This window comes from Capra hircus, chromosome 1, assembly GCF_001704415.2.
Source record: "Capra hircus breed San Clemente chromosome 1, ASM170441v1, whole genome shotgun sequence".
Taxonomy (NCBI): domain Eukaryota; kingdom Metazoa; phylum Chordata; class Mammalia; order Artiodactyla; family Bovidae; genus Capra; species Capra hircus.
In genome coordinates, this window is record NC_030808.1 from 152312612 (window position 1) to 152331700 (window position 19089).

A 19089-nucleotide genomic window follows, 5' to 3' on the forward strand; every position below is an offset into this window, starting at 1 on the left:
CTACAGTTTAAATCAAAGTTGGATTTTTCTGCTACTTGCCAGCAAGAGCATCTGGACAGACACAGCCTCCTTTGGCGACTGTATTCTGAAGGCCTTGCCATTCTCAGCCACTCTGCCTGATAGCTGGAGAGTAGCTGAGGGAATCCATGACCCGTCCGAGGACTGGCCCAGTCACAGCCCGAGGGCAGCGTCCACCAGCAGAAATCAGCAGTTGGAGGTGGAGGGAAAGTCAGCCTCTGTCTCGCGTCTCTCAGGGTAGGAAACCGAGGCTGTGGGAAGTGATGGACCAGGCGTGAACCAGGCATGGGGGTCTCGCAGCTCAGCACCCTCCCAGCCCCTCTGGCCCAATTCAGCTCCTTGCATGACCAGCAGACGACCCCGGGAGGTGTTCCTGTGATGGCCAGGGGCCCCCGCCCCTGGGGAAGCTGTCCCCTAACACCGCGGAGCTGGCATTCATGGGGGCCCAGAGCCCACCTTCCCCGAGCTTTCATCTTCCCATTTCAGAACCCTGAAGGGGAAGAACGACTCTACAGATGGTCTTAACACCTTGAATCCTCTCCGGAGTCTTTCAAAACTCTCCCTGGAAACATCAGAGCTTGAGGCAGGGCCCCCTCTCATGCTGTGGGGTCCCAAGACCGGAGCGTAGATGGGGACTCCCACACAACAGGAGTACCTACATGAGGATCAGGCTGACAAACTTATGCATTAAGTAGGCTCTGCTTACCTGACAATACAACTTCATAAAGACCTGGCCCTCTTAGATTCCTCAGTCTCCCACGGCCCCACAGGGAGAGCAGTCCCCAGCCCCGCCCCAGCCCACCTCACACCAGGATGTGTGTGCATGTGGAGGCCTAGCCTGTGTGCCCAAGCTCCATTGATGACCCCTGCAGACAGCCTGTCCCCGGCCACCACCTCCCTCACGCTGACAGGTATGTGCGAGCCACACTCAGGAGGACGAGCGTGCAGAGAGGGCCATGCAGCCCTGCAAACAGGCTCAGGACCACTCAGGTGGGGAGTGGGGTGTCCTGGTACCTGCAGCCTTGTGGGGAGGCTCACAGCCAGAGGAAGGCCAGAACAGTGCCCCCCAAGCACTGGGACCCAGGATGTGGCCCCTCCTGGCCAGCTCCGAGGGCAGTATTGGACCTGCATTATTTCCTACAGGAGATGGTAGAACAAAGTTGGGGCAGGGCTGGCTGAGCAAACTGGGCTGAGTTGGGCTTGGTGACCTGGGACATGAGTGTCCTTCCTTGGACATTAGGTGTCCCTAGGGGAGCAGGACTCCTTCCCATTCTAGAACCCTCTGTGGAGTCTGGGAAACAGACTTGATTTCAGAGCCCTCATCCCATCCAGGAGTCCTAGGATGGCAGCCCAAACCCCCAGGGAAGAGAGAGCCACAGCTGGGAAGTACACGGCCTTTTATTTCTTCATTTCCCATCCGGAGATGCTGGGATGAAGGCGGTGGCTTCACATGGGAAAGACATGGGCCGTGGAATATCAATCAGCCCAGGACTTGGAATAGAGGCAGAAGGACCCAGACTGACCAACGCGTCCACCTCTGGGGACACCACCCCAGGGCCCACCCCGCCCACGACAGGCCGGCAGCACAAAACTGCCAAGCGCCCAGGACACGGGCACGCTGAACAGTCTGTACACACGGGCGGGAGGGTCCGTCCATCTGGGAGCAAACAGGTCCACGAGGTTGCAGTGGGGAAGATGTGTCTCCCAACAACAGCTAAGCCCCACTCAGGGGATACGACGGTGGAAGGCAGCTCAGGGACGCGCAGGACTAGCGATCCTGTAGAAACGGGGCTCAGGCGCGCGCACACGAGGACAAAGCCACGCGCCGCGCAGACCGGGAGGGAGGTCCCAGGGCTCCCAGAGTGGCGCCCTGGACAGACGCGGGCGCGGCCCGGACGGGAAAGCCCGACGGCGCGGCTGCTGGCGCACGTCCCGAAGGAGAGATGGATGGACACTGGGACGTTCACAGGACGGAGGCCGCGTGCGCAGAGCCAGGGGAGGTCAGGACGGCGCCCGGGCCGGGAGCCCTGAGAGCGGCCCCTTCTGGAAATGTCCAGAAGAAGGCCGATGCTCTGTGCTCGTCCGCGCGGCTGCAGAGCGCGGGGTGGGCCGCCGTGCCAGTACTTATTCACATTTGGGGCGCTTGCCTAGGGAACCGCCTCCGCCTGAGGCTGTGGCCAGCTCAGGGGCGGGGTTGGGGGGCGCGGGGAATCTCTCAGCGGGCCAAGATCTGGGGCCACCTCCAGAGAACCCGTCTCCCTACCCGGTGGTTCCCAGGCCCGGGGAGCCCCCCGCCAGCGGCCGGGGAGATGCCTGCGTTTCCAGAGGTCACAGGGGCGGAGAGGCTGCCCCTCCGGACGCCCCCCGCGGACGGGAGCAAACAGTCCATGTGAGCCTAACAGTGCGGAGCCAAGTCTGCGACGTCGGGAAGGCAAAGCGCCCTGCGGACATGTATATTCGTCCCGCCGCAAGGTCACGCTGGGCGCGGGGTGGAGGCCGGGGGCTTGGGGGTGAAGACAGGGCGCGGGGGTCCTCGGTTCCTCCATTCGGCCTGCGTTACAAGCTTGTCTTAGCAGCGAGAGTTTGCCTTTGTTTCTGTGGCACGAAGGCGGTGGACACTGGACCAGGTCGGGGCGAGGTCAGTCAGTCTGCTGAGAGCGGAAAAGCTGCTGGCGGCGCTGCAGGGCGCCGCCTCCTCCTGGGGGCCCTCAGGTGAAGTAGCGGCAGGGCGTGGAGTCGATGAAGCAGTACGGGGTGCAGCGCAGGTCTCCGTACGACCTGGGGGAGGACACGGAGCAGTGGGCAGGAGGATCCCGGGACGCAGCCACGTCCTGGGACTCCGCTGCAACCTCGGCAAACGGCTGCTCCCCCTGCCAGCTGCCTAAGGGCCTGGGGCAGCCGGGTCCAGGCTTCCGGGGCTTTCCCCCTTGAGCACAGCCGAGGGGTCTGGGGGCATGGGCTTGGTGGGTAGCCTTGCCCTGGATGCAGCCTCTTGGAGACAACCGCCCCCTCCTCCAGCTCCCTCCTTAGACGGCTCCGCACTATTTCTGAGCTGTCTAGTTTGGCAGCCACTGGCCACAGATCTTGAAACAAAGTTAGTGGGACAGAAGAATTGGATTCTTAACTTTATTTAAACAGCTTACCTGTAACTGGACATGGAACAACAGACTGGTTCCAAATAGGAAAAGGAGTACGTCAAGGCTGTATATTGTCACCCTGCTTATTTAACTTATATGCAGAGTACATCATGAGAGACACTGGACTGGAAGAAACACAAGCTGGAATCAAGATTGCCTGGAGAAATATCAATAACCTCAGATATGCAGATGACACCACCCTTATGGCAGAAAGTGAAGAGGAGCTAAAAAGTCTCTTGATGAGAGTGAAAGAGGAGAGTGAAAAAGTTGGCTTAAAGCTCAACATTCAGAAAACGAAGATCATGGCATCCAGTCCCATCACTTCATGGGAAATAGACAGAAACAGTGTCAGACTTTATTTTTTGGGCTCCAAAATCAGTGCAGATGGTGACTGCAGCCATGAGATTAAAAGACGCTTACTCCTTGGAAGAAAAGTTATGACCAACCTAGATAGTATATTCAAAAGCAGAGGCATTACTTTGCCGACTAAGGTCCGTCTAGTCAAGGCTATGGTTTTTCCAGTGGTCACGTATGGATGTGAGAGTTGGACTGTGAAGAAGGCTGAGCGCCGAAGAATTGATGCGTTTGAACTGTGGTGCTGGAGAAGACTCTTGAGAGTCCCTTGGACTGCAAGGAGATCCAACCAGTCCATTCTGAAGGAGATCAACCCTGGGATTTCTTTGGAAGGAATGATGCTAAAGCTGAAGCTCTAGTACTTTGGCCACCCCATGCGAAGAGTTGACTCACTGGAAAAGACTCTGATGCTGGGAGGGATTGGGGGCAGGAGGAGAAGGGGATGACCGAGGATGAGATGGCTGGATGGCATCACTGACTCGATGGACGTGAGTCTGAGTGAACTCTGGGAGTTGGTGATGGACAGGGAAGCCTGGCGTGCTGCGATTCATGGGGTCGCAAAGAGTCGGACACGACTGAGCGACTGAACTGAACTGAACTGTGCAGCTGTTTAAAGACTACAGCTACCAAGTTGCAGAGCACGGCCTACGCCTACACATGCCCCAGTGCTAATTCTGAGTTTCTGTCTTACCTTACACCTACTTTCCCAAGCATGCCCCGAGGCTTCTTGGGATTAAGAGAGTAACAGCAGGGAGCCAGGGTAAGTCCTGGGTTCTGTGCCACTCTGTACCCCAGGTCTGATTACCCACGCCCAGTGGGCTCCACAGGCCTTCAGCCAGTTCAGACCCTTCGCCGACTCTCTGGTGGGGCCTGGCAGGAGCCTCCCTACTTTAGAGAAGGGCGGTGCATGCAGACACACGCAGAGGCGGCAGGGTCTTGGCCCAGCCTGCGGTGCTTGGAATAGGGGTGACAACAAGTCTGAGCTCTTCCCCCCAGTTGGATTTGTTGCTGTGCATTTGGGGGTAGGCATCAGGAGACCCTCCTCCTTGGAGGAGAGGGGCGGGCCTGGGGTCTGTCCCCCAGTCCTCCCCAGGGCTTGGGTCCAATCCCACAGAGGAGGACAGCTGGAGGGAATAAGGGCTGGAGAGGTGGATCCCTGAGGGCCCAGCTGTCCACTTTGGGGCCATGAGAGACGCAGGCCGGGGCCTGGGGGAGCAGCGGCCTCCCTAGCTCTCCCAGAAGCCCCGCAGCCCTGGTCTGGTGAGGTCGGGTGGGGGGCGCCATTCTGCTTGAACAGAACTCAGGAGACCCCCCTCGCAGGGCAGAGGCTCCCTGGGTGCGGGAAATGTCCTCGTGGAGGCCAGGACACCGGCGTGCTTATCCTGACCCACACGGATGCCCACCAAGGGGGCCTCAGAAACAACTGCTGGGGTGCCGGCAGGACCACTGCTTTCCTGGGGTTCTCTTGGAGGAGCCGAGGTCAGCAAAGTGAGCTGCAAACGCTGGCAGGGTCTCTGCGGCAGCCGCAGGCCCGCCGGGCAGTTCCAGAGCGTTCAGGGTACAGATGCCTGCCCGGGGCCCTGGGCCCCGCTCCAAGGGTGGGCCCGCTCCTCGGGAGACCAGGCTGGTCCCGGGCCAAGGGGGCACAGAGCTGCTGAGCCTGAGCCACAGGGGGCTTAGAGGTGGTGGCCCCCTGACTCCAGGTGGGGCTGGGTCACATGGCTGTGCTGACACAGCCCCATGATGTGAGCCGGGGCAGCGTGACGTGAGCTGGGACTGCATGTGACGTGATCCAGGGCTGCATGTGTTGTGAGCCGGGACAGCGTGACGTGAGCCGGGGCTGCTGTGACGTGAGTTGGGGCTGCATAACATGATTTGGGGTCAGCATATTAAAAAGCAGAGATATTACTTTGCCAACAAAGGTCTGTCTAGTCAAGGCTATGGTTATTCCAGTGGTCATGTATGGATGTGAGAGTTGGACTGTGAAGAAAGCTAAGCACCAAACAATTGATGCTTTGAACTGTGTTGTTGAAGACTCTTGAGAGTCCCTTGGATGCAAGGAGATCCAACCAGTCCAGCCTAAAGGAGATCAGTCCTGGGATTTCTTTGGAAGGAATGATGCTAAAGCTGAAACTCCAGTACTTTGGCCACCTCATGCGAAAAGCTGACTCATTTGAAAAGACTCTGATGCTGGGAGGGATTGGGGGCAGGAGGAGAAGGGGGTGACAGAGGATGAGATGGCTGGATGGCATCACCGACTCAATGGACATGAGTCTGAGTGAACTCCGGGAGTTGCTGACGGACAGGGAGGCCTGGCATGCTGCGATTCATGGGGTCGCAAAGAGTCGGACACGACTGAGCGACTGAACTGAACTGAACATGAGCTGGGGCTGCATGTGTCGTGAGCCGGGGCAGTGTGACATGAGCTGGGACCGCGTGTGACGTGATCCGGGACTGTGTGTGACGTGAGCCAGGGTGGCATCACCATTCCACAGTGTCCACAAAGCCCCAGGCACACAGAGCTGCTCAGGAACATATTTGTGAAGGAAAGTGGGGAGCCCGGGAGCGGTCAAGCCCACGAGGCGGTCCCTACCCGGGGAGATAGGTCTCGCAGGTCAGGTGGCCGAAGTCAGCGCCGTCGCAGTCCTCCACGCCCCGGTGCCGGTGGCCGTCTCCGCAGTAGGCCCGGCGGCAGCCTGCGGGGACACAAGGGGGACACAGCCCTGAGGGGCTGGGGAGGGGACGGCCCGGCAGGACCACGTGGCCGCAAGGGCCCTCCTCTCGCACACGGCCTTCCACAACGGTCCAGACCCCAGACCCACGGAAGGGGGCGCTGGCCCTGGTGCAGGCCCGCCGCGCATCAGCTGAGAGCCCACCCCAGCCTGGGGCGTGGATGCTGTCCCCCGTCGCGGGACCACTGCCAGTTCCCACACGGCCAGGGTCGGGAGACCACGGGCCCCGGGCTCAGTGATGGCCTTGGGGTGGGGGTGGAGAGGGGAGCAGCTCTGGTCTGTCTGCAGGGAGCCTCCAGGCGACCCTGTGTCCCCCTGGAAACCAGACCACGTCTTCTGCCAGCTCTGTTCTCGTCCGAGGGGAGGCGCCGGGAGTATGAACCCTCGTCTTTACAAGGGTGTCTGAGCCAATAGGGCTTGAGACCCTTAGGTGGTCCTTCCTGCCGTGTCACCTCCACGAGCGCCCAGGGGCCTGCGGGCAGAGCCGTGGAACCCTAGGAGCCCGGAACCATCAGGGGAAGAGCAGCTTCCTGGGAGAAGCAGGCGCTTTTCCCACCGGCCCTATGTGCCCTGCTCCTCCCGCCGAGCTCTTGGCTGGCGAGGGACCCCCGAACCGGAGCCCAGGTCCTCACTGCAGGGCCCAAGAAGCCGTGCAGGGAAGGAGCGTCCGGCCCCAACGGCACCCAGACCATCCCCGTGACGTCGGCTCACGGGATCTCAAGGCTTCAGCCGTCCATGCCCGTCACACCTAGTTTTCAGGGAAGCCCTCGGTCACCCCACTCACCGTGTAGCCGCCCCTCTGAGATGGGGTGACTTGGTGGCTTTCAGAGCCGCCTCCAAACTCTTGCCTGGACTCTGAAGCTCATGCTTTCCACCTCACCTCCTGCTCTCATCCCTTGACTTTTAAAAGAAGAGGGAACAGGGACGCTCCGGTGCTAGGCTGCCTGCCTGGCCCGGTCACATCTGTGAGCCTGAGGGCTGCTTGGCCGCCCAGTCCCCTAGCGCTCAGCTCCGAGGACTCCGTCTGCTGAGAGGGAGCCCGATTCAGAGTCTCGGCTTCTCCCATCTGCCTCTCAGACCTCTTGCACCACCTTTCTCTCTTGATGAGAATGTGGGTTTTGCCGAGAAGTAGGATTCAGGAAAAAAGGGAGGGCTCTGGGGCTTCTCTGGGGTCCAAACCCTTGACAGCAGCTCCATCACCATCCTTGGATGGTTGGGAGGGTTCACGTCTGGCCTGAGCGAGGACGGTCATCCCCTCTAGCGGCCTAGCGCTGGCTCTGCTGCCGCTAAGTTGCTTCAGTCGTGTCTGACTCTGTGCGACCCCATAGACGGCAGCCCACGAGGCTCCTCTGTCCCTGGGATTCTCCAGGCAAGAACACTGGAGTGAGTTGCCACTTCCTTCTCCAATGCATGAAAGTGAAAAGTAAAAATGAAGTCGCTCAGTTGTGTCTGACTCTTCGCGACCCCATGAACTGTAGCCTACCAGGCTCCTCCATCCATGGGATTTTCCAGGCAAGAGTACTGGAGTGGGTTGCCGTTGCTGGCTCTAGAACCATCCAAAACCAGCATGGCTGGTGTCCAGGGCCTGGCCTGATGCCAGCCCCGCGGTGGTGCATGCTGGCTCCCCGGGGCCGGGCCCCACTCACGGATGCATTCGTCGCCCGCGTCTGTGTTCCCGTCGTCACACTCCTCCCCTGACTGCAGGACTCCGTCCCCGCAGGAGCCGCGGTGGTCTCCAGGGTAGTCCCGGGGGTGGACAGGTGTCAGCTGGCCAGAGAAACAGCTCAGTTACCAGGGACAGTGTGTCAGGCAGCTGGGGACAGAGGCTCTGGGTGGGCACAGGGCGGTGGGGGCTCCTGTCCCAGGGCCAGAACTCTGCCCTTGGTGGGGAGGCTGGGCCGCGGGGAGCCCCGTCTGGAGCCTGGACTCAGAGCGGAGGCTGCAGGCGGGGGCCCTGGGCCCAGAGAGCTCTCAGAGGCTGGGTGAGGGGGGCGCTCAACCCTCCACGGAAAGCCCTGCGCCCGGCCTCCCCTTCCTCCGGAGGTGCGTCCCTCTGCGGAGCGCCACCTTGGGTACCTGGACGGGGAGCCAGCCAAAGCTGTCCTTGAAGTACAGGGACCTCTGGTCTCTGCGGAAGGCGATGGCGTTCTGGGTGTTCAGCCTCTCCAGTTCCTCCTGGTTGTTGACCACAAAGATCTGCCGGAGAACACACTGGTGAGGGTCCCGGAAAACACTTCCCCAAGAAGCAGGGCTTAAAGAGCCAGAGGAGGAAAAACAAGCCCTGTGGGGGGCTGGTGGTCAGTGGGGAGAGGGTTGGCATTTGCACTATTGGGTCCCTCTTGAAGTGAGGGCTAATGATTCCCACATCCTCCCAACCTGGTTCAGAATGTTTGAGTTTGGAATAAAAATATCCACCAAGGTTTAAGATTTTTAAATCTTCAAAGTGTTACAAAGACTTCAATAAAAAGGTGATGGCATCTAATCAAGTATTTCAACATCTGGAAATGATTCTTAAAATTCTTACACTCAGAGACATTTATGACAATGCTATTATATGAGGGAAAATCTTGGAGCACTTGATCCATTTCTGAAAATAGGGCTCTGGTTAAATAAATCATAGCACAGCCACGTGATGCATGGATTATTATGTATCCATTCGAACGATGAATTTATGTCCAGGGTTTACTTCAAAGTAATCCAAAGGAGGGTGGGCTGTCTACATCAAGTGTAAAGAAGAAAGGAGATGAGCTGGGACTTGATCACTGTTGAAACTGGGTAAAGAGGACGTGGGGGTTCCTTGAACTGTCTGTTCCGCGTTTGTATTTACTTGCAATGTTCCGTAGTGTTTTTCTTAAAAAGAGACAGTCTAGTGGTTAGCACTCAGTGCTTCCACCGTCAGAGCCCAGTTTCAACCCCTGGTCGGGGAACTAAACTCCCGCAAGCCGAATGGCATGGCCAAACAAAAAAGACACAGAAAATGCTCCACTGTGGACCCACAACGTTATCTTGGTTTTCTTCTTTGGATTTCCCCCTTATTTTCCAGTTTCCTATAACAAGTTTGTGCCCAGTGTAACGGGGAAATAAATTTTGCTAAAAGGTCTTTACAAACCCCAGGGGGTCATCAGTCACGTCCTGAGGGGTGAGCACCCCCAGATTCCTCCCAGAAGAGCCTTACCACAGGAACTCGTGGGGAGCTGGGCCCATACACAGACTCCCCGTAGGAAGGGTTATTCACATTCATGGGGGGTCCGCAAAGACATCTTCCTGGGGGCCCAGGAAATCCTCTTTCCCCCTTGGGTCCCATTACAAGCTGTCCTAGAAAGCAAAAAACCGCTGTTAACAGAGCAAAGGAAAAGAAAACATCCCAGGGAGGCATCAGCAAGTTTCACGGCAGAAAGAAGCCTGATGTCCAGTGTTTCAGAGAGGTCTAGAGGAGACAGACTGGCACTTCTGGCCCAAGCTGCGGGTCCCCTAAACACGCTGAGTGCGGCAGCACCTTTGCCAACCCTGCTCCTCCCTTCCCTTTCTCTACAGTTCAGAGACTGGACATTCTTCTCCCCAGACCCCCTTGCCCCTGGAGGTGACCCTGTGCCTCAGTGATGGCCAATGCAAGGTCGGTGGCGGGAGAAGGGTGGGCTTCTGGGAAAGTCTCTCCTGCTAAGGGAGAAGCAGGGCTGGATGGGGACATAGCTTCCTCCTTCTTCTTGCCTGGAAGACAGACATGATGGCTGGTGCTGCAGCAGCTGTGCTGTAACCCTGAAGTAAAGTAAGCCAGCATACAGGGAAAGCAAGGGCCTGTGGGCCCTGGGGCCCTGAGAGGGACACCCAGAGACTGGACCACAGCCAGCCACTGTCTGCGCCCGGACGTCTTTGCTGTAGGAGCAAAACAATCCTCCTTTATGCTTGCGTGCTGCGTTTCTTCTGTCGTGTCCAACTCTTTGTGACCCTTTGGGCTGTAGCCCCCCAGGCTCCTCTGTCCATGAGATTCTCCAGGCAAGATTTCTGAAGTGGGTTGCCATGTCCTCCTCCAGGGGACTTTCCCCACACATGGATGGAACCTACGTCTCTTATGTCTCCCGAATTGACCAGAGGGTTCTTTACCACTAGCACCACCTAAGAACGTCTTACTGATGAGCATGTTACTGGCTGATAACTTTCATTTTTTTTAATTCATTTTATTTTGTTATTATATATAGGGACTTTACAAAGGAAACTCTGAATGTGGGTTTCTTTGATTTCTTCTAGAAGAAAATGGGATGTTTGAAAATGCTCAGCCTATTTTTTTCTTCCCTGATTCTGAGAAGAGTGTCTGAAAAAAGATACGATGGGAAAATTCACTCTCTGCAAGGTGGGAGACCTGCTAGGGCTGGTAATTCTCATCTTGACTTGTAAAGGCCCTGATGCCCAGACCACACTCCAGACCAATTCCATCAGGACTGCTGAGAAGGGGACTCAGGCAGCTGTGCTTTTCAATGTGCCGCCGGGCTTGGGAAATGGTCTTCGCACAAACCTCCTACAGACTGTCCTCCTCTCCAGCCTCCATCCCCCCTTCACCAGGCACCTCCTTGCTCTCTCCTGACCCGGGTTCAGGAAGCCTTCCTGAACCCTCCTGCTCCGTTCTGCTCACACTGAGGACAGTTCTGTGGTTCCCCACGCTCTGTCTTACTGGCACGTGGCTGTGATTCTGTTCCCCGTGAGATCATCAGGCTGGCTGCATCTCCTGGAGGAGGGGATGCTCACCTCCACGAGGGCAGGCGGACGCCTGTTTTCACTCACCAGGGCGTGGCACCCAGCAGGGGACACAGTGCATGTCTGATGATTCGGATGAGCGAACCCAGACGAACTAAGCTCTTCAGAAAAGACTAGAGGTCCCACTCTAGTTGGTGGAAAAATGCCAGAGCCAGGGCCATCCAACAGGAAAAGATGGGCACTGAAAACAGAAATGAGTAGATACCCTTCCTTCTGGGAAGTTAAGCAGGGGCTTGGAGATGAGCCAGCTGTTGGTTTCAGGTTGGACAGCTGTGCCCAGGGCAGTCAGCAACTGGGGACACAGTCTGCAGATCCCATGAGGGTGCGGAGAACATGACCCCGGGGGAGAGGGCTGGGTCAGAAGCCCGCAGAGGCAGCTGCAGCGGCAGGAGGAGAGCCCTGCGGGGCCGCCCACACCGAGACTTCCTGAGCCGGTGGTTAGGTCGGAATGCTGTCAGCCTTCAGGGAAAGGAGGCCCGCCAGCATCTTACACCAAGTTATGGTCATTCGTCCTAACAAGAAATACAGACACAGTCCGGGAGGAATGCCGGTCTCATGTTCAGAGAGAGACTCCACCAGCTCAGGAGTGTCCTGGGGAGTTTGCACCTGGGGCAGCTGAGATGGGAGTGCCCTGTAACCAAGGAAGGGAGAGCGTCATGGGGGCCACCTTCCAGCTGCCTGTGCGATCCCAACTTTTCCTCCAGGACCGTGGAGTCTGTCCCATTAATCCAGGGTGAGATTTGAATTCATGTCCACTTAACACTAGGAGACACATGTCCAAGAATTACTGATGCGTGCAGGAAGCTGGCAATCCCCAGGTACCACGCTGATTCCCTTATGCCCTGTCTGGGGCAAGAAGGACTCCTCCAAATCCGTGATTTGGTTATTGCAAATTACCTCTTCAAGGCCTTTTGCCACTGTTCCTTCCTCTGGCCCCCAGCCCCTCTTTCTTGGTTACCTTGGGTCGTGACAAGCTCCCGCCTCCTCCTGCTGCCCAGCACCATCCTGCCCCCCAGCACTGGGCACCACCAACAGAGGTGGCCTCGAGACAGGTCAACAGGATGTGGCGGGGAGCCTGCTTCCTGCCCACTCCCCGCCACTTCCTCCCAGCTGTCCAAGGGCATCCATTACATCTGCCCGATTCCTGCCAGGCTGTCCCAAAGGGCACAGCCGCCTGAACTCCCCAGCCTCAGCCTCTTGGAACTTGTTTAGAGAGCAGCCTCTCCGTCTCCTGGCAGCCAGAGGACCAGCCCTGCCTCTCTGCCTAAGGGGCCTCCCATCCCCACTGGCTGCTGCTGCGGTGGGAGCAAGTCCCAGAGGGGAATCTGGGAGAAGGCAGAGGAGTCCCGGGCCGTCCCATCACCCCTACCCCGCTCTGTCCCTGAAGAGGCTGCACAGCTGTGCGGGAGGGTCTCGGGACCGGGGGTCACAGGCGGACTTCAGACCAGGAGTGGCCACCAGTCCGCTCGGTGACTTCGGGGGATCTCTGAGGCTTGAAGTTCTCATCTACAAAGGGAGGGTGGGATCAGACCAGGGGAGGTTAACCCGGGGCCCTCAGAGCGTGAGAATGTCCCAAGATGGATTTGGGACAAGGCGTCTGGAGCTCTGGGTGTAGGTAGACACGTGTTTTTTTCCCGAGAGTGGAACTTTATCAGGCTCTCAAAGGTAGTCTTAGAAATCAGTTTGGAGGCCTGTCCCAACTCCTGATGATGATCCAACTGGTCCCGTGCACAGGGAAGCTCTCTTCTAAATGCCCCCCTCTCCTACTGTCCCCAACCCCCACCCGCCAACCCCCAAAAGACACGTTTCCAAAGAGCAGGATTCTTGCCCCATTTTCTTCAGTCCCCTAACTCTGGGAGGTTCCACAGAGGGAACGTGACTCAAAGGAAGGCACAGGGAAGGGATATCAGTCAAACAGCCCGCCCACATCCTGCTTGGCTGCTGTGCAATCATCCAGGGGCCAGCCTGACAGCTAAAGGGCCCCAGGTGTGTAAGCACCGACAGGCGGGTGCAGATGGGGATGCCAAGCTGACTCAGCCAGGGTCCTGCCTTGAGGACCTGCCACCAGGAGGACAAGGAGACACACCTGGAGGAAGCAGTCACCAGTGAGGGGCCGGTGCAGCTGCAGTGGGGACTGCGGCCCAAGGGAAGGAGACGGCCCATCAGGGTCCAGGGAGGGTGCAGAAGAGAGAGCTTGGAAGGAGGGGAGGAGGTGGTGGGATGGACCCGGGGCTGACAGGAACGCTGCTTCAGGCCAGGTGTGCCCAGAGGGACTGTAGGAATATGCTCCCACTCAACCAGGAGCGGGGTCCCCTGGAGGACAGAGGATGGTGTAGGGGAGGGGGCAGGGAACGGGGCAACGCCACAGCAGGCAGACAGAGAAGGTGCTGGAGAGCCAAGGGGAGAATACAGGGCTACACTGGCCCTGCGACAGGGAGGGGCTGCACTCCAGCCGGAGGCTGACAATCCAGCTGGCCACCAAGGCAGCAGCTGAGGGTCTCCAAGCCCTGCCCTTCCCACCCCACCCCAGGCTTGACTGGGGAACCAGGATTCAAGTCGGATACACCGTGAGACCCCCGAGGTCTTCATTTGCAGGGATGCCACCCAACCACAGGCCCCCTGGCTATTCCTTAGTTCTGTGAGCTCTTAAATACCCCAGGAAGAAGAGGTGGCAAGAATACACAGAAGAACTATACAACAAGGATCTTCATGACCCAGATAACCACAGTGGTCTGATCACTCACCTAGAGCCAGACATCCTGGAATGTGAAGTCAAGTGGGCCTTAGAAAGCATCACTACGGACAAAGCTAGTGGAGGTGATGGAATTCTAGTTGAGCTATTTCAAATCCTGAAAGATGATGCTGTGAAAGTGCCACACTCAATATGCCAGCAAATTTGGAAAACTCATCAGTGGCCACAGGACTATTCCAATCCCAAAGAAAGGCAATGCCAAAGAATGTTCAAACTACCACACAATTGCACTCATCTCACACACTGATAAAGTAATGCTCAAAATTCTCCAAGCCAGGCTTCAACAGTACATGAACAGTGAAATTCCAGATGTTCAAGCTGGTTTTAGAAAAAGCAGAGGAACCAGAGATCAAATTGCCAACATCCGCTGGATCATCAAACAAGCAAGAGAGTTCCAGAAAAACATCTATTTCTGCTTCATTGACTATGCCAAAGCCTTTGACTATGTAGACCACAACAAACTCTGGAAAATTCTGGAAAAGATGGGAATACCAGACCATCTGACCTGCCTCTTGAGAAATCTGTATGCAGGTCAGGAAGCAACAGTTAGAACTGGACATGGAAAAACAGACTGGTTCCAAATAGGGAAAGGAGTACGACAAGGCGATATATTGTCATCCTGCTTATTTAACTTATATGCAGAGTACACTGGGCTGGAGGAAGCATAAGCTGGAATCAAGATTACTGGGAGAAATATCAATAACCTCAGATATGCAGATGACACCAACCTTATGGCAGAAAGTGAAAAAGAACTAAAGAGCCTCTTGATGAAAGTGAAAGAGGAGAGTGAAAAAGTTGGCTCAAAGCTCAACATTCAGGAAACTAAGATCATGGCATCTGGTCCCATCACTCATGGCAAATAGATGGGGAAACAGTGACAGACTTTATTTTGGGGGCTCCAAAATCGTTGTAGATGGTGGCTGCAGCCCTGAAATTAGAGAACACTTGCTTCTTGGAAGGAAAGTTATGACCAACCTAGACAGCATATTAAAAAGCAGAGACATTACTTTGCTGACAAAGGTCCGTCTAGTCAAAGCTATGGGTTTTCCTATGGTTTTCCTCAGTGGTCATGTATGGATGTGAGAGGTGGACTATAAAGAAAGCTGAGCACTGAAGAATTGATGCTTTTGAACTGTGGTGTTGGAGAAGACTCTTGAGAGTCCCTTGGACTGCAAGGAGATCCAACCAGTCCATCCTAAAGGAAACCAGTCCTGGGTGTACATTGGAAGGACTGAGGCTGAAGCTCAAACTCCAGTACTTTGGCTACTTGATGCAAAGAGCTGACTCACTGGAAAAGACCCTGATGCTGGGAAAGACTGAGGGCAGGAGGAGAAGGGGACGACAGAGGATGAGATGGTTGGATGGCATCATCACTGACTCAATGGACATGGGTTTGGGCGGACTCCAGGTGTTGGTGGTGGACAGGGAGGCCTGGTGTGCTGCAGTTCATGGGGTTGCAGAGTTGGACACGACTGAGTGACTGAACTGAACTGAACTGAAATACCCCAGGAGCCAAAGCATCCCTTCTAAAGGCAAAACCTGGGCTTCAGACCATGCTGTCAGTCTCTGGGGTTGGCAGCCCAGGGGCGTGGGCTCGAGGGAAGCGTCCTGCCTCAGAACCGAGGAGGGTGTCAGAACTGAGGAGGGAGAGGACTGACGGGAAGAGCTTTCCTCTGGATCATCCAGTCGTCTCAGGGAGACAGTCTGGGCAGGGACGCGGGCAGAGCTGCTGCTTGGCCAGATCCCCTAACAGACAGAAGTGGGTGCGGCAGGATGTTGTAGTGACTGATGTTTGACCTTCCCGATTTCAAGGGGGCGGCAAGACTGTGCTTTCTAACCCTTGCTGAGAAACAGGTCATATTAGAAGACGTTTGTATTCTGTTCTCAAAAGAGGGCAGCATTGTATGAGGACCAAGAGGAGGAAGGGGCTGGAGGTCAGAAGAGGAGAGATCACCCGAGACATGGGACAAAGCCTGGAAATAAGGAGACCCCTATTCTCAGGAGGAACGGCTATGGGGTGCTCCTGGGAAAACTGACCTTTGAAAACCAGGATTCCCAGGTTTGGGGATGGTCTGACACCCATGCCTGGTATGAAGATAGTGGTCCCCTCTCTGACCACGGGGCCGCGGGCAACTGGTTTCAGAGGTGAATGGGGCCGGTCAAGGGCCGGAAGGACCTCCCGTGGTATCCTTTCACCCTAACCCCCAGGATCTCTGCCCCACTGCTCTGCGACAGCTGAAGAAGTGGAGAGAAACCCATTAACGTGCAAGACTGACTTTCCCCAGCATCCTAGCTGGTTGCCGTCTCAGGGCCAGTTTGCATTTGGTTTCAAGGATCTAACAGGATGACATTTCTTGACCATCCCATGGTGTGGTTGTAAATATTTTCCCACAAACACAGTGGGGAAAATCTCACTTTGGAATTTTTAAATACCTTCATTTTCTTAAGAATTAGAATAAAATTTTTGGTTCCTTTTGCATAACTGAAAACAATGGATCTTGCACGGTCAGTAAACAGTATTCATCTACATAAACACAGCACCTAGAGATGCGATGTTAATACAGAGGGTGTGCTGTGTACACACCAAATAAAAGGCTTAGCTCCTCAAATCAAACAAAGTAAAACCAGGCAGCAGTGTACCTATGGTCTCTTCAAGGGAGACTTTCATTTCTTTGTAATAGTTTCTTTCCATATTTAGTGCAAATCTGTAAGGACTCTGTCATAATGCTGTGTAAGATAGGAAAATTTGCCTTGTCCTCTTTCCTCTGAATTGCTTGGAGCCATGAGATGTTTTTTTTATAAAGAGGTGTTCGCTGTTGAAGTAACTAGCTGGTTATTTTTCACTTCATGTATAAATGACATCACCAATGTGATTTTTTTTCTTTTTCTCTCCTCTATTTGTTCTCCAAAATGCTAAATCAAAACCATAACAGTGTTTATCTCCCTCGTGTAAAACTCGAATAAGCCAAATGGTGGATAAATTAGAAGTATATTGAATTGCCGCAGGCATTTCAAGTCCGGCCTCGGCTGGACTCCCTCTGGGAGGCTGGACAGAGGGCGACACTGTGGACCAGGTGAAGCAGTGAAGTTCTTACCTGCGGAGGGGGGACCTGGGGGGCCTGGGAGACCCGGACGGCCAGGTGGACCAGAAGGCCCGGGTTTGCCTGGGGGGCCTGTCACGCCGCTATCTCCTTTCTGCCCCTGATGGAGAAAAAGGCAGAGCCCATTATAAGAGCAGGACATTGCAGTGTCTTCCCCAGTCAGCTCTCCACTGGCAACCAGCTTGTACTTTGGAGCAAGTGCTGGAGGAAGAATGTACTCCTGGAGGTCACCAAGCTCATAAAAAGCTCAGGGCAAGCAACATTTGAGACAGTGCTGGGTGCAAATTTATAGATACCCATATTTTTTTATATTGGGGTATAGTTGATTTCCAATATTGTGGTCATTTCCATGGTACATCACAGTGATTCAATTGGTTTTTTAAAAAAGATTATGTTCCATTATGGGCCATCATAGAATACTGAGTAGAGTTCCCTGTGTTATACACTACATCCTTGTTGCTTATCTGGTTAATGTATAACAGTGTGGGTGTGTTAATCTGCCCCTCTCCCGTCCATCTCCCCCTGGTAACCCTAAATTTGCTTTCTACAGGCCTCACACATGGCATGTGACTGCACATGGGAACGATCCAACCCACCCCCTCTCTGGCAGGTGCTCCTTCCGCCACTCATCAGACCATTTCTGTTTTATCACAAGAGCTCTTCCCACCCTGTGGTCCCTTGTGCTTTCAGGATAAAGACACAGCCCCTTCTTTAGCCTCCAAAGCCATGCACGGCTGGACTTTCCAGGCTCGTCCCAGCCTTTTGACATTGTTGGTCTTCAAGAGCACACGCCTCTTATTTGGCTTCTCAAGACTCTTCTCTCTGCCCCAAACTGCTCTCCCCTCCCTTCTGCCTAGATAACTCCCTCCTATCGTTCCGCTCCCAGCGAAAACACCACTGAGGCTTCCCTGACCCCTCCTGGCCCAGGCAGTTCTCCCCGGCACAGGCCCTCTGCCTTCACGGCCTTCACCCCTGATCAGAGCTATGGTTGGTCTGTGGTCATTTCATCCATGTCCCTCCAGGAGACAAGCTCCCCGCAGGCTGGAATCTGTCTTGCTCACCTTCCTTCCCCAGATCAAGTGGAGGAGGAGGAGAAGCTGAACACAGAGTGGATGTGGTTTCTGGGCTCTAGGTCGGGAAATCTGGCTTGTCTTCTGGTCCATGAGACCCTGGGTAACTCAGGGCATTGCTCTGTGCCCGTTTCCTCGTCTGTGAAAGGCGGCCAGGCAATATACACCTGCCTAGGCTTGTCACGAGGCTGGCAAAGATCTCAGAGGTGAAAACGTGGTTTGCATAGAACCAAGGGCTTCATGGGCCAAGCTGATTATCATAGCAGCTGGCTTGGTTTCATCTTTGCCCCACAGTGAGAAAAGTCCTGACTCGTAAAGAGACGTGTACCTGTATCTTTCCATGTGGGATGCACTCTGCTGTCTGCTCTTGGAGGGTTAAGAGCACACATCTCCCCCGGGGGTTCCCTTAGGAAAGACCCCAGAAACCAAGGCTGGCACACCTGCAGAGCTGCCCCCAAGCCATTGGCTGACTGTCCCTGCCTGGGCCCCGACCACAACGCTGACTGGAGCCCGACAGCTTTGGACGGGTCCTCTTCACACAGGTGTGCCGGGGCTGCCTCGCCCACCTGCTGAAATGTAAATCTTTCCAAGCCTGGGGGGCAGGCCGGCCGAGCACGCCTTTCAACCACCATGTGACGTGTGACCTGCCACGTTGCCCACGTGGCCCTGGGGGCTCCCTCAGCAGTGTGCAAGGACTTCTTAAATCCTTCATGTGGGATGGCAAGGTCAGAGTTTGTCTCCAACTCCATCCTAAGGGAGGGAGTCTTAAGCCTTGCCCGAGCCTTCGCAATCTGCGAGGCCACTAAGACGGTTCCCCTCGCAGATGACACAGGAAGTCACACCGTCTTAATATAGCCGCAGTGAAGGCTCGTTTATCTAACAGCCACATCGGCTGGCTCTGAGCACAGGAAGTGACACAGCTCGAAGAAGCTGGAAACCCTCCTCGTCCTGACCTCAGCGGTAACAGAATGTGCTGCTTATCGGTCATCTGCTTGGATCAGCCTCGCCTCTGTGAGCAGGACACACTGACCAGTGCTTTCCAGGAAAACGCTCCTTGTTCCCTTGGCGCACAAAGTCTGGGGATTCCCATCCAGGAGGCCGCCGTGTCTCTGGGACGGAAGCTGTGTGTGATACACTCGTGTGGTTTTCCTGGGCCTGCCCAAGTTCAGCCTGGAA

The 19089-nt window shown here is 55.6% G+C and overlaps 1 protein-coding gene across 2 annotated transcripts in view; it reads right to left on the minus strand.

Moving 5' to 3' along the window:
• The window catches only part of COLQ (collagen like tail subunit of asymmetric acetylcholinesterase), a 65405-nt gene continuing 47714 nt past the window's right edge, over positions 1399-19089 (minus strand). For both annotated transcript variants that reach the window (XM_018052994.1, XM_018053002.1), the window contains exons 12-17: positions 16838-16943; positions 9417-9556; positions 8318-8437; positions 7888-8008; positions 6103-6205; positions 1399-2796 (exon numbers count right to left, since the gene is read on the minus strand). In XM_018052994.1, coding sequence (XP_017908483.1) covers positions 2727-2796; positions 6103-6205; positions 7888-8008; positions 8318-8437; positions 9417-9556; positions 16838-16943 — 660 coding nt within the window. In that variant the 3' untranslated portion in view covers positions 1399-2726. The remainder of the gene's footprint in view (positions 2797-6102; positions 6206-7887; positions 8009-8317; positions 8438-9416; positions 9557-16837; positions 16944-19089) is intronic.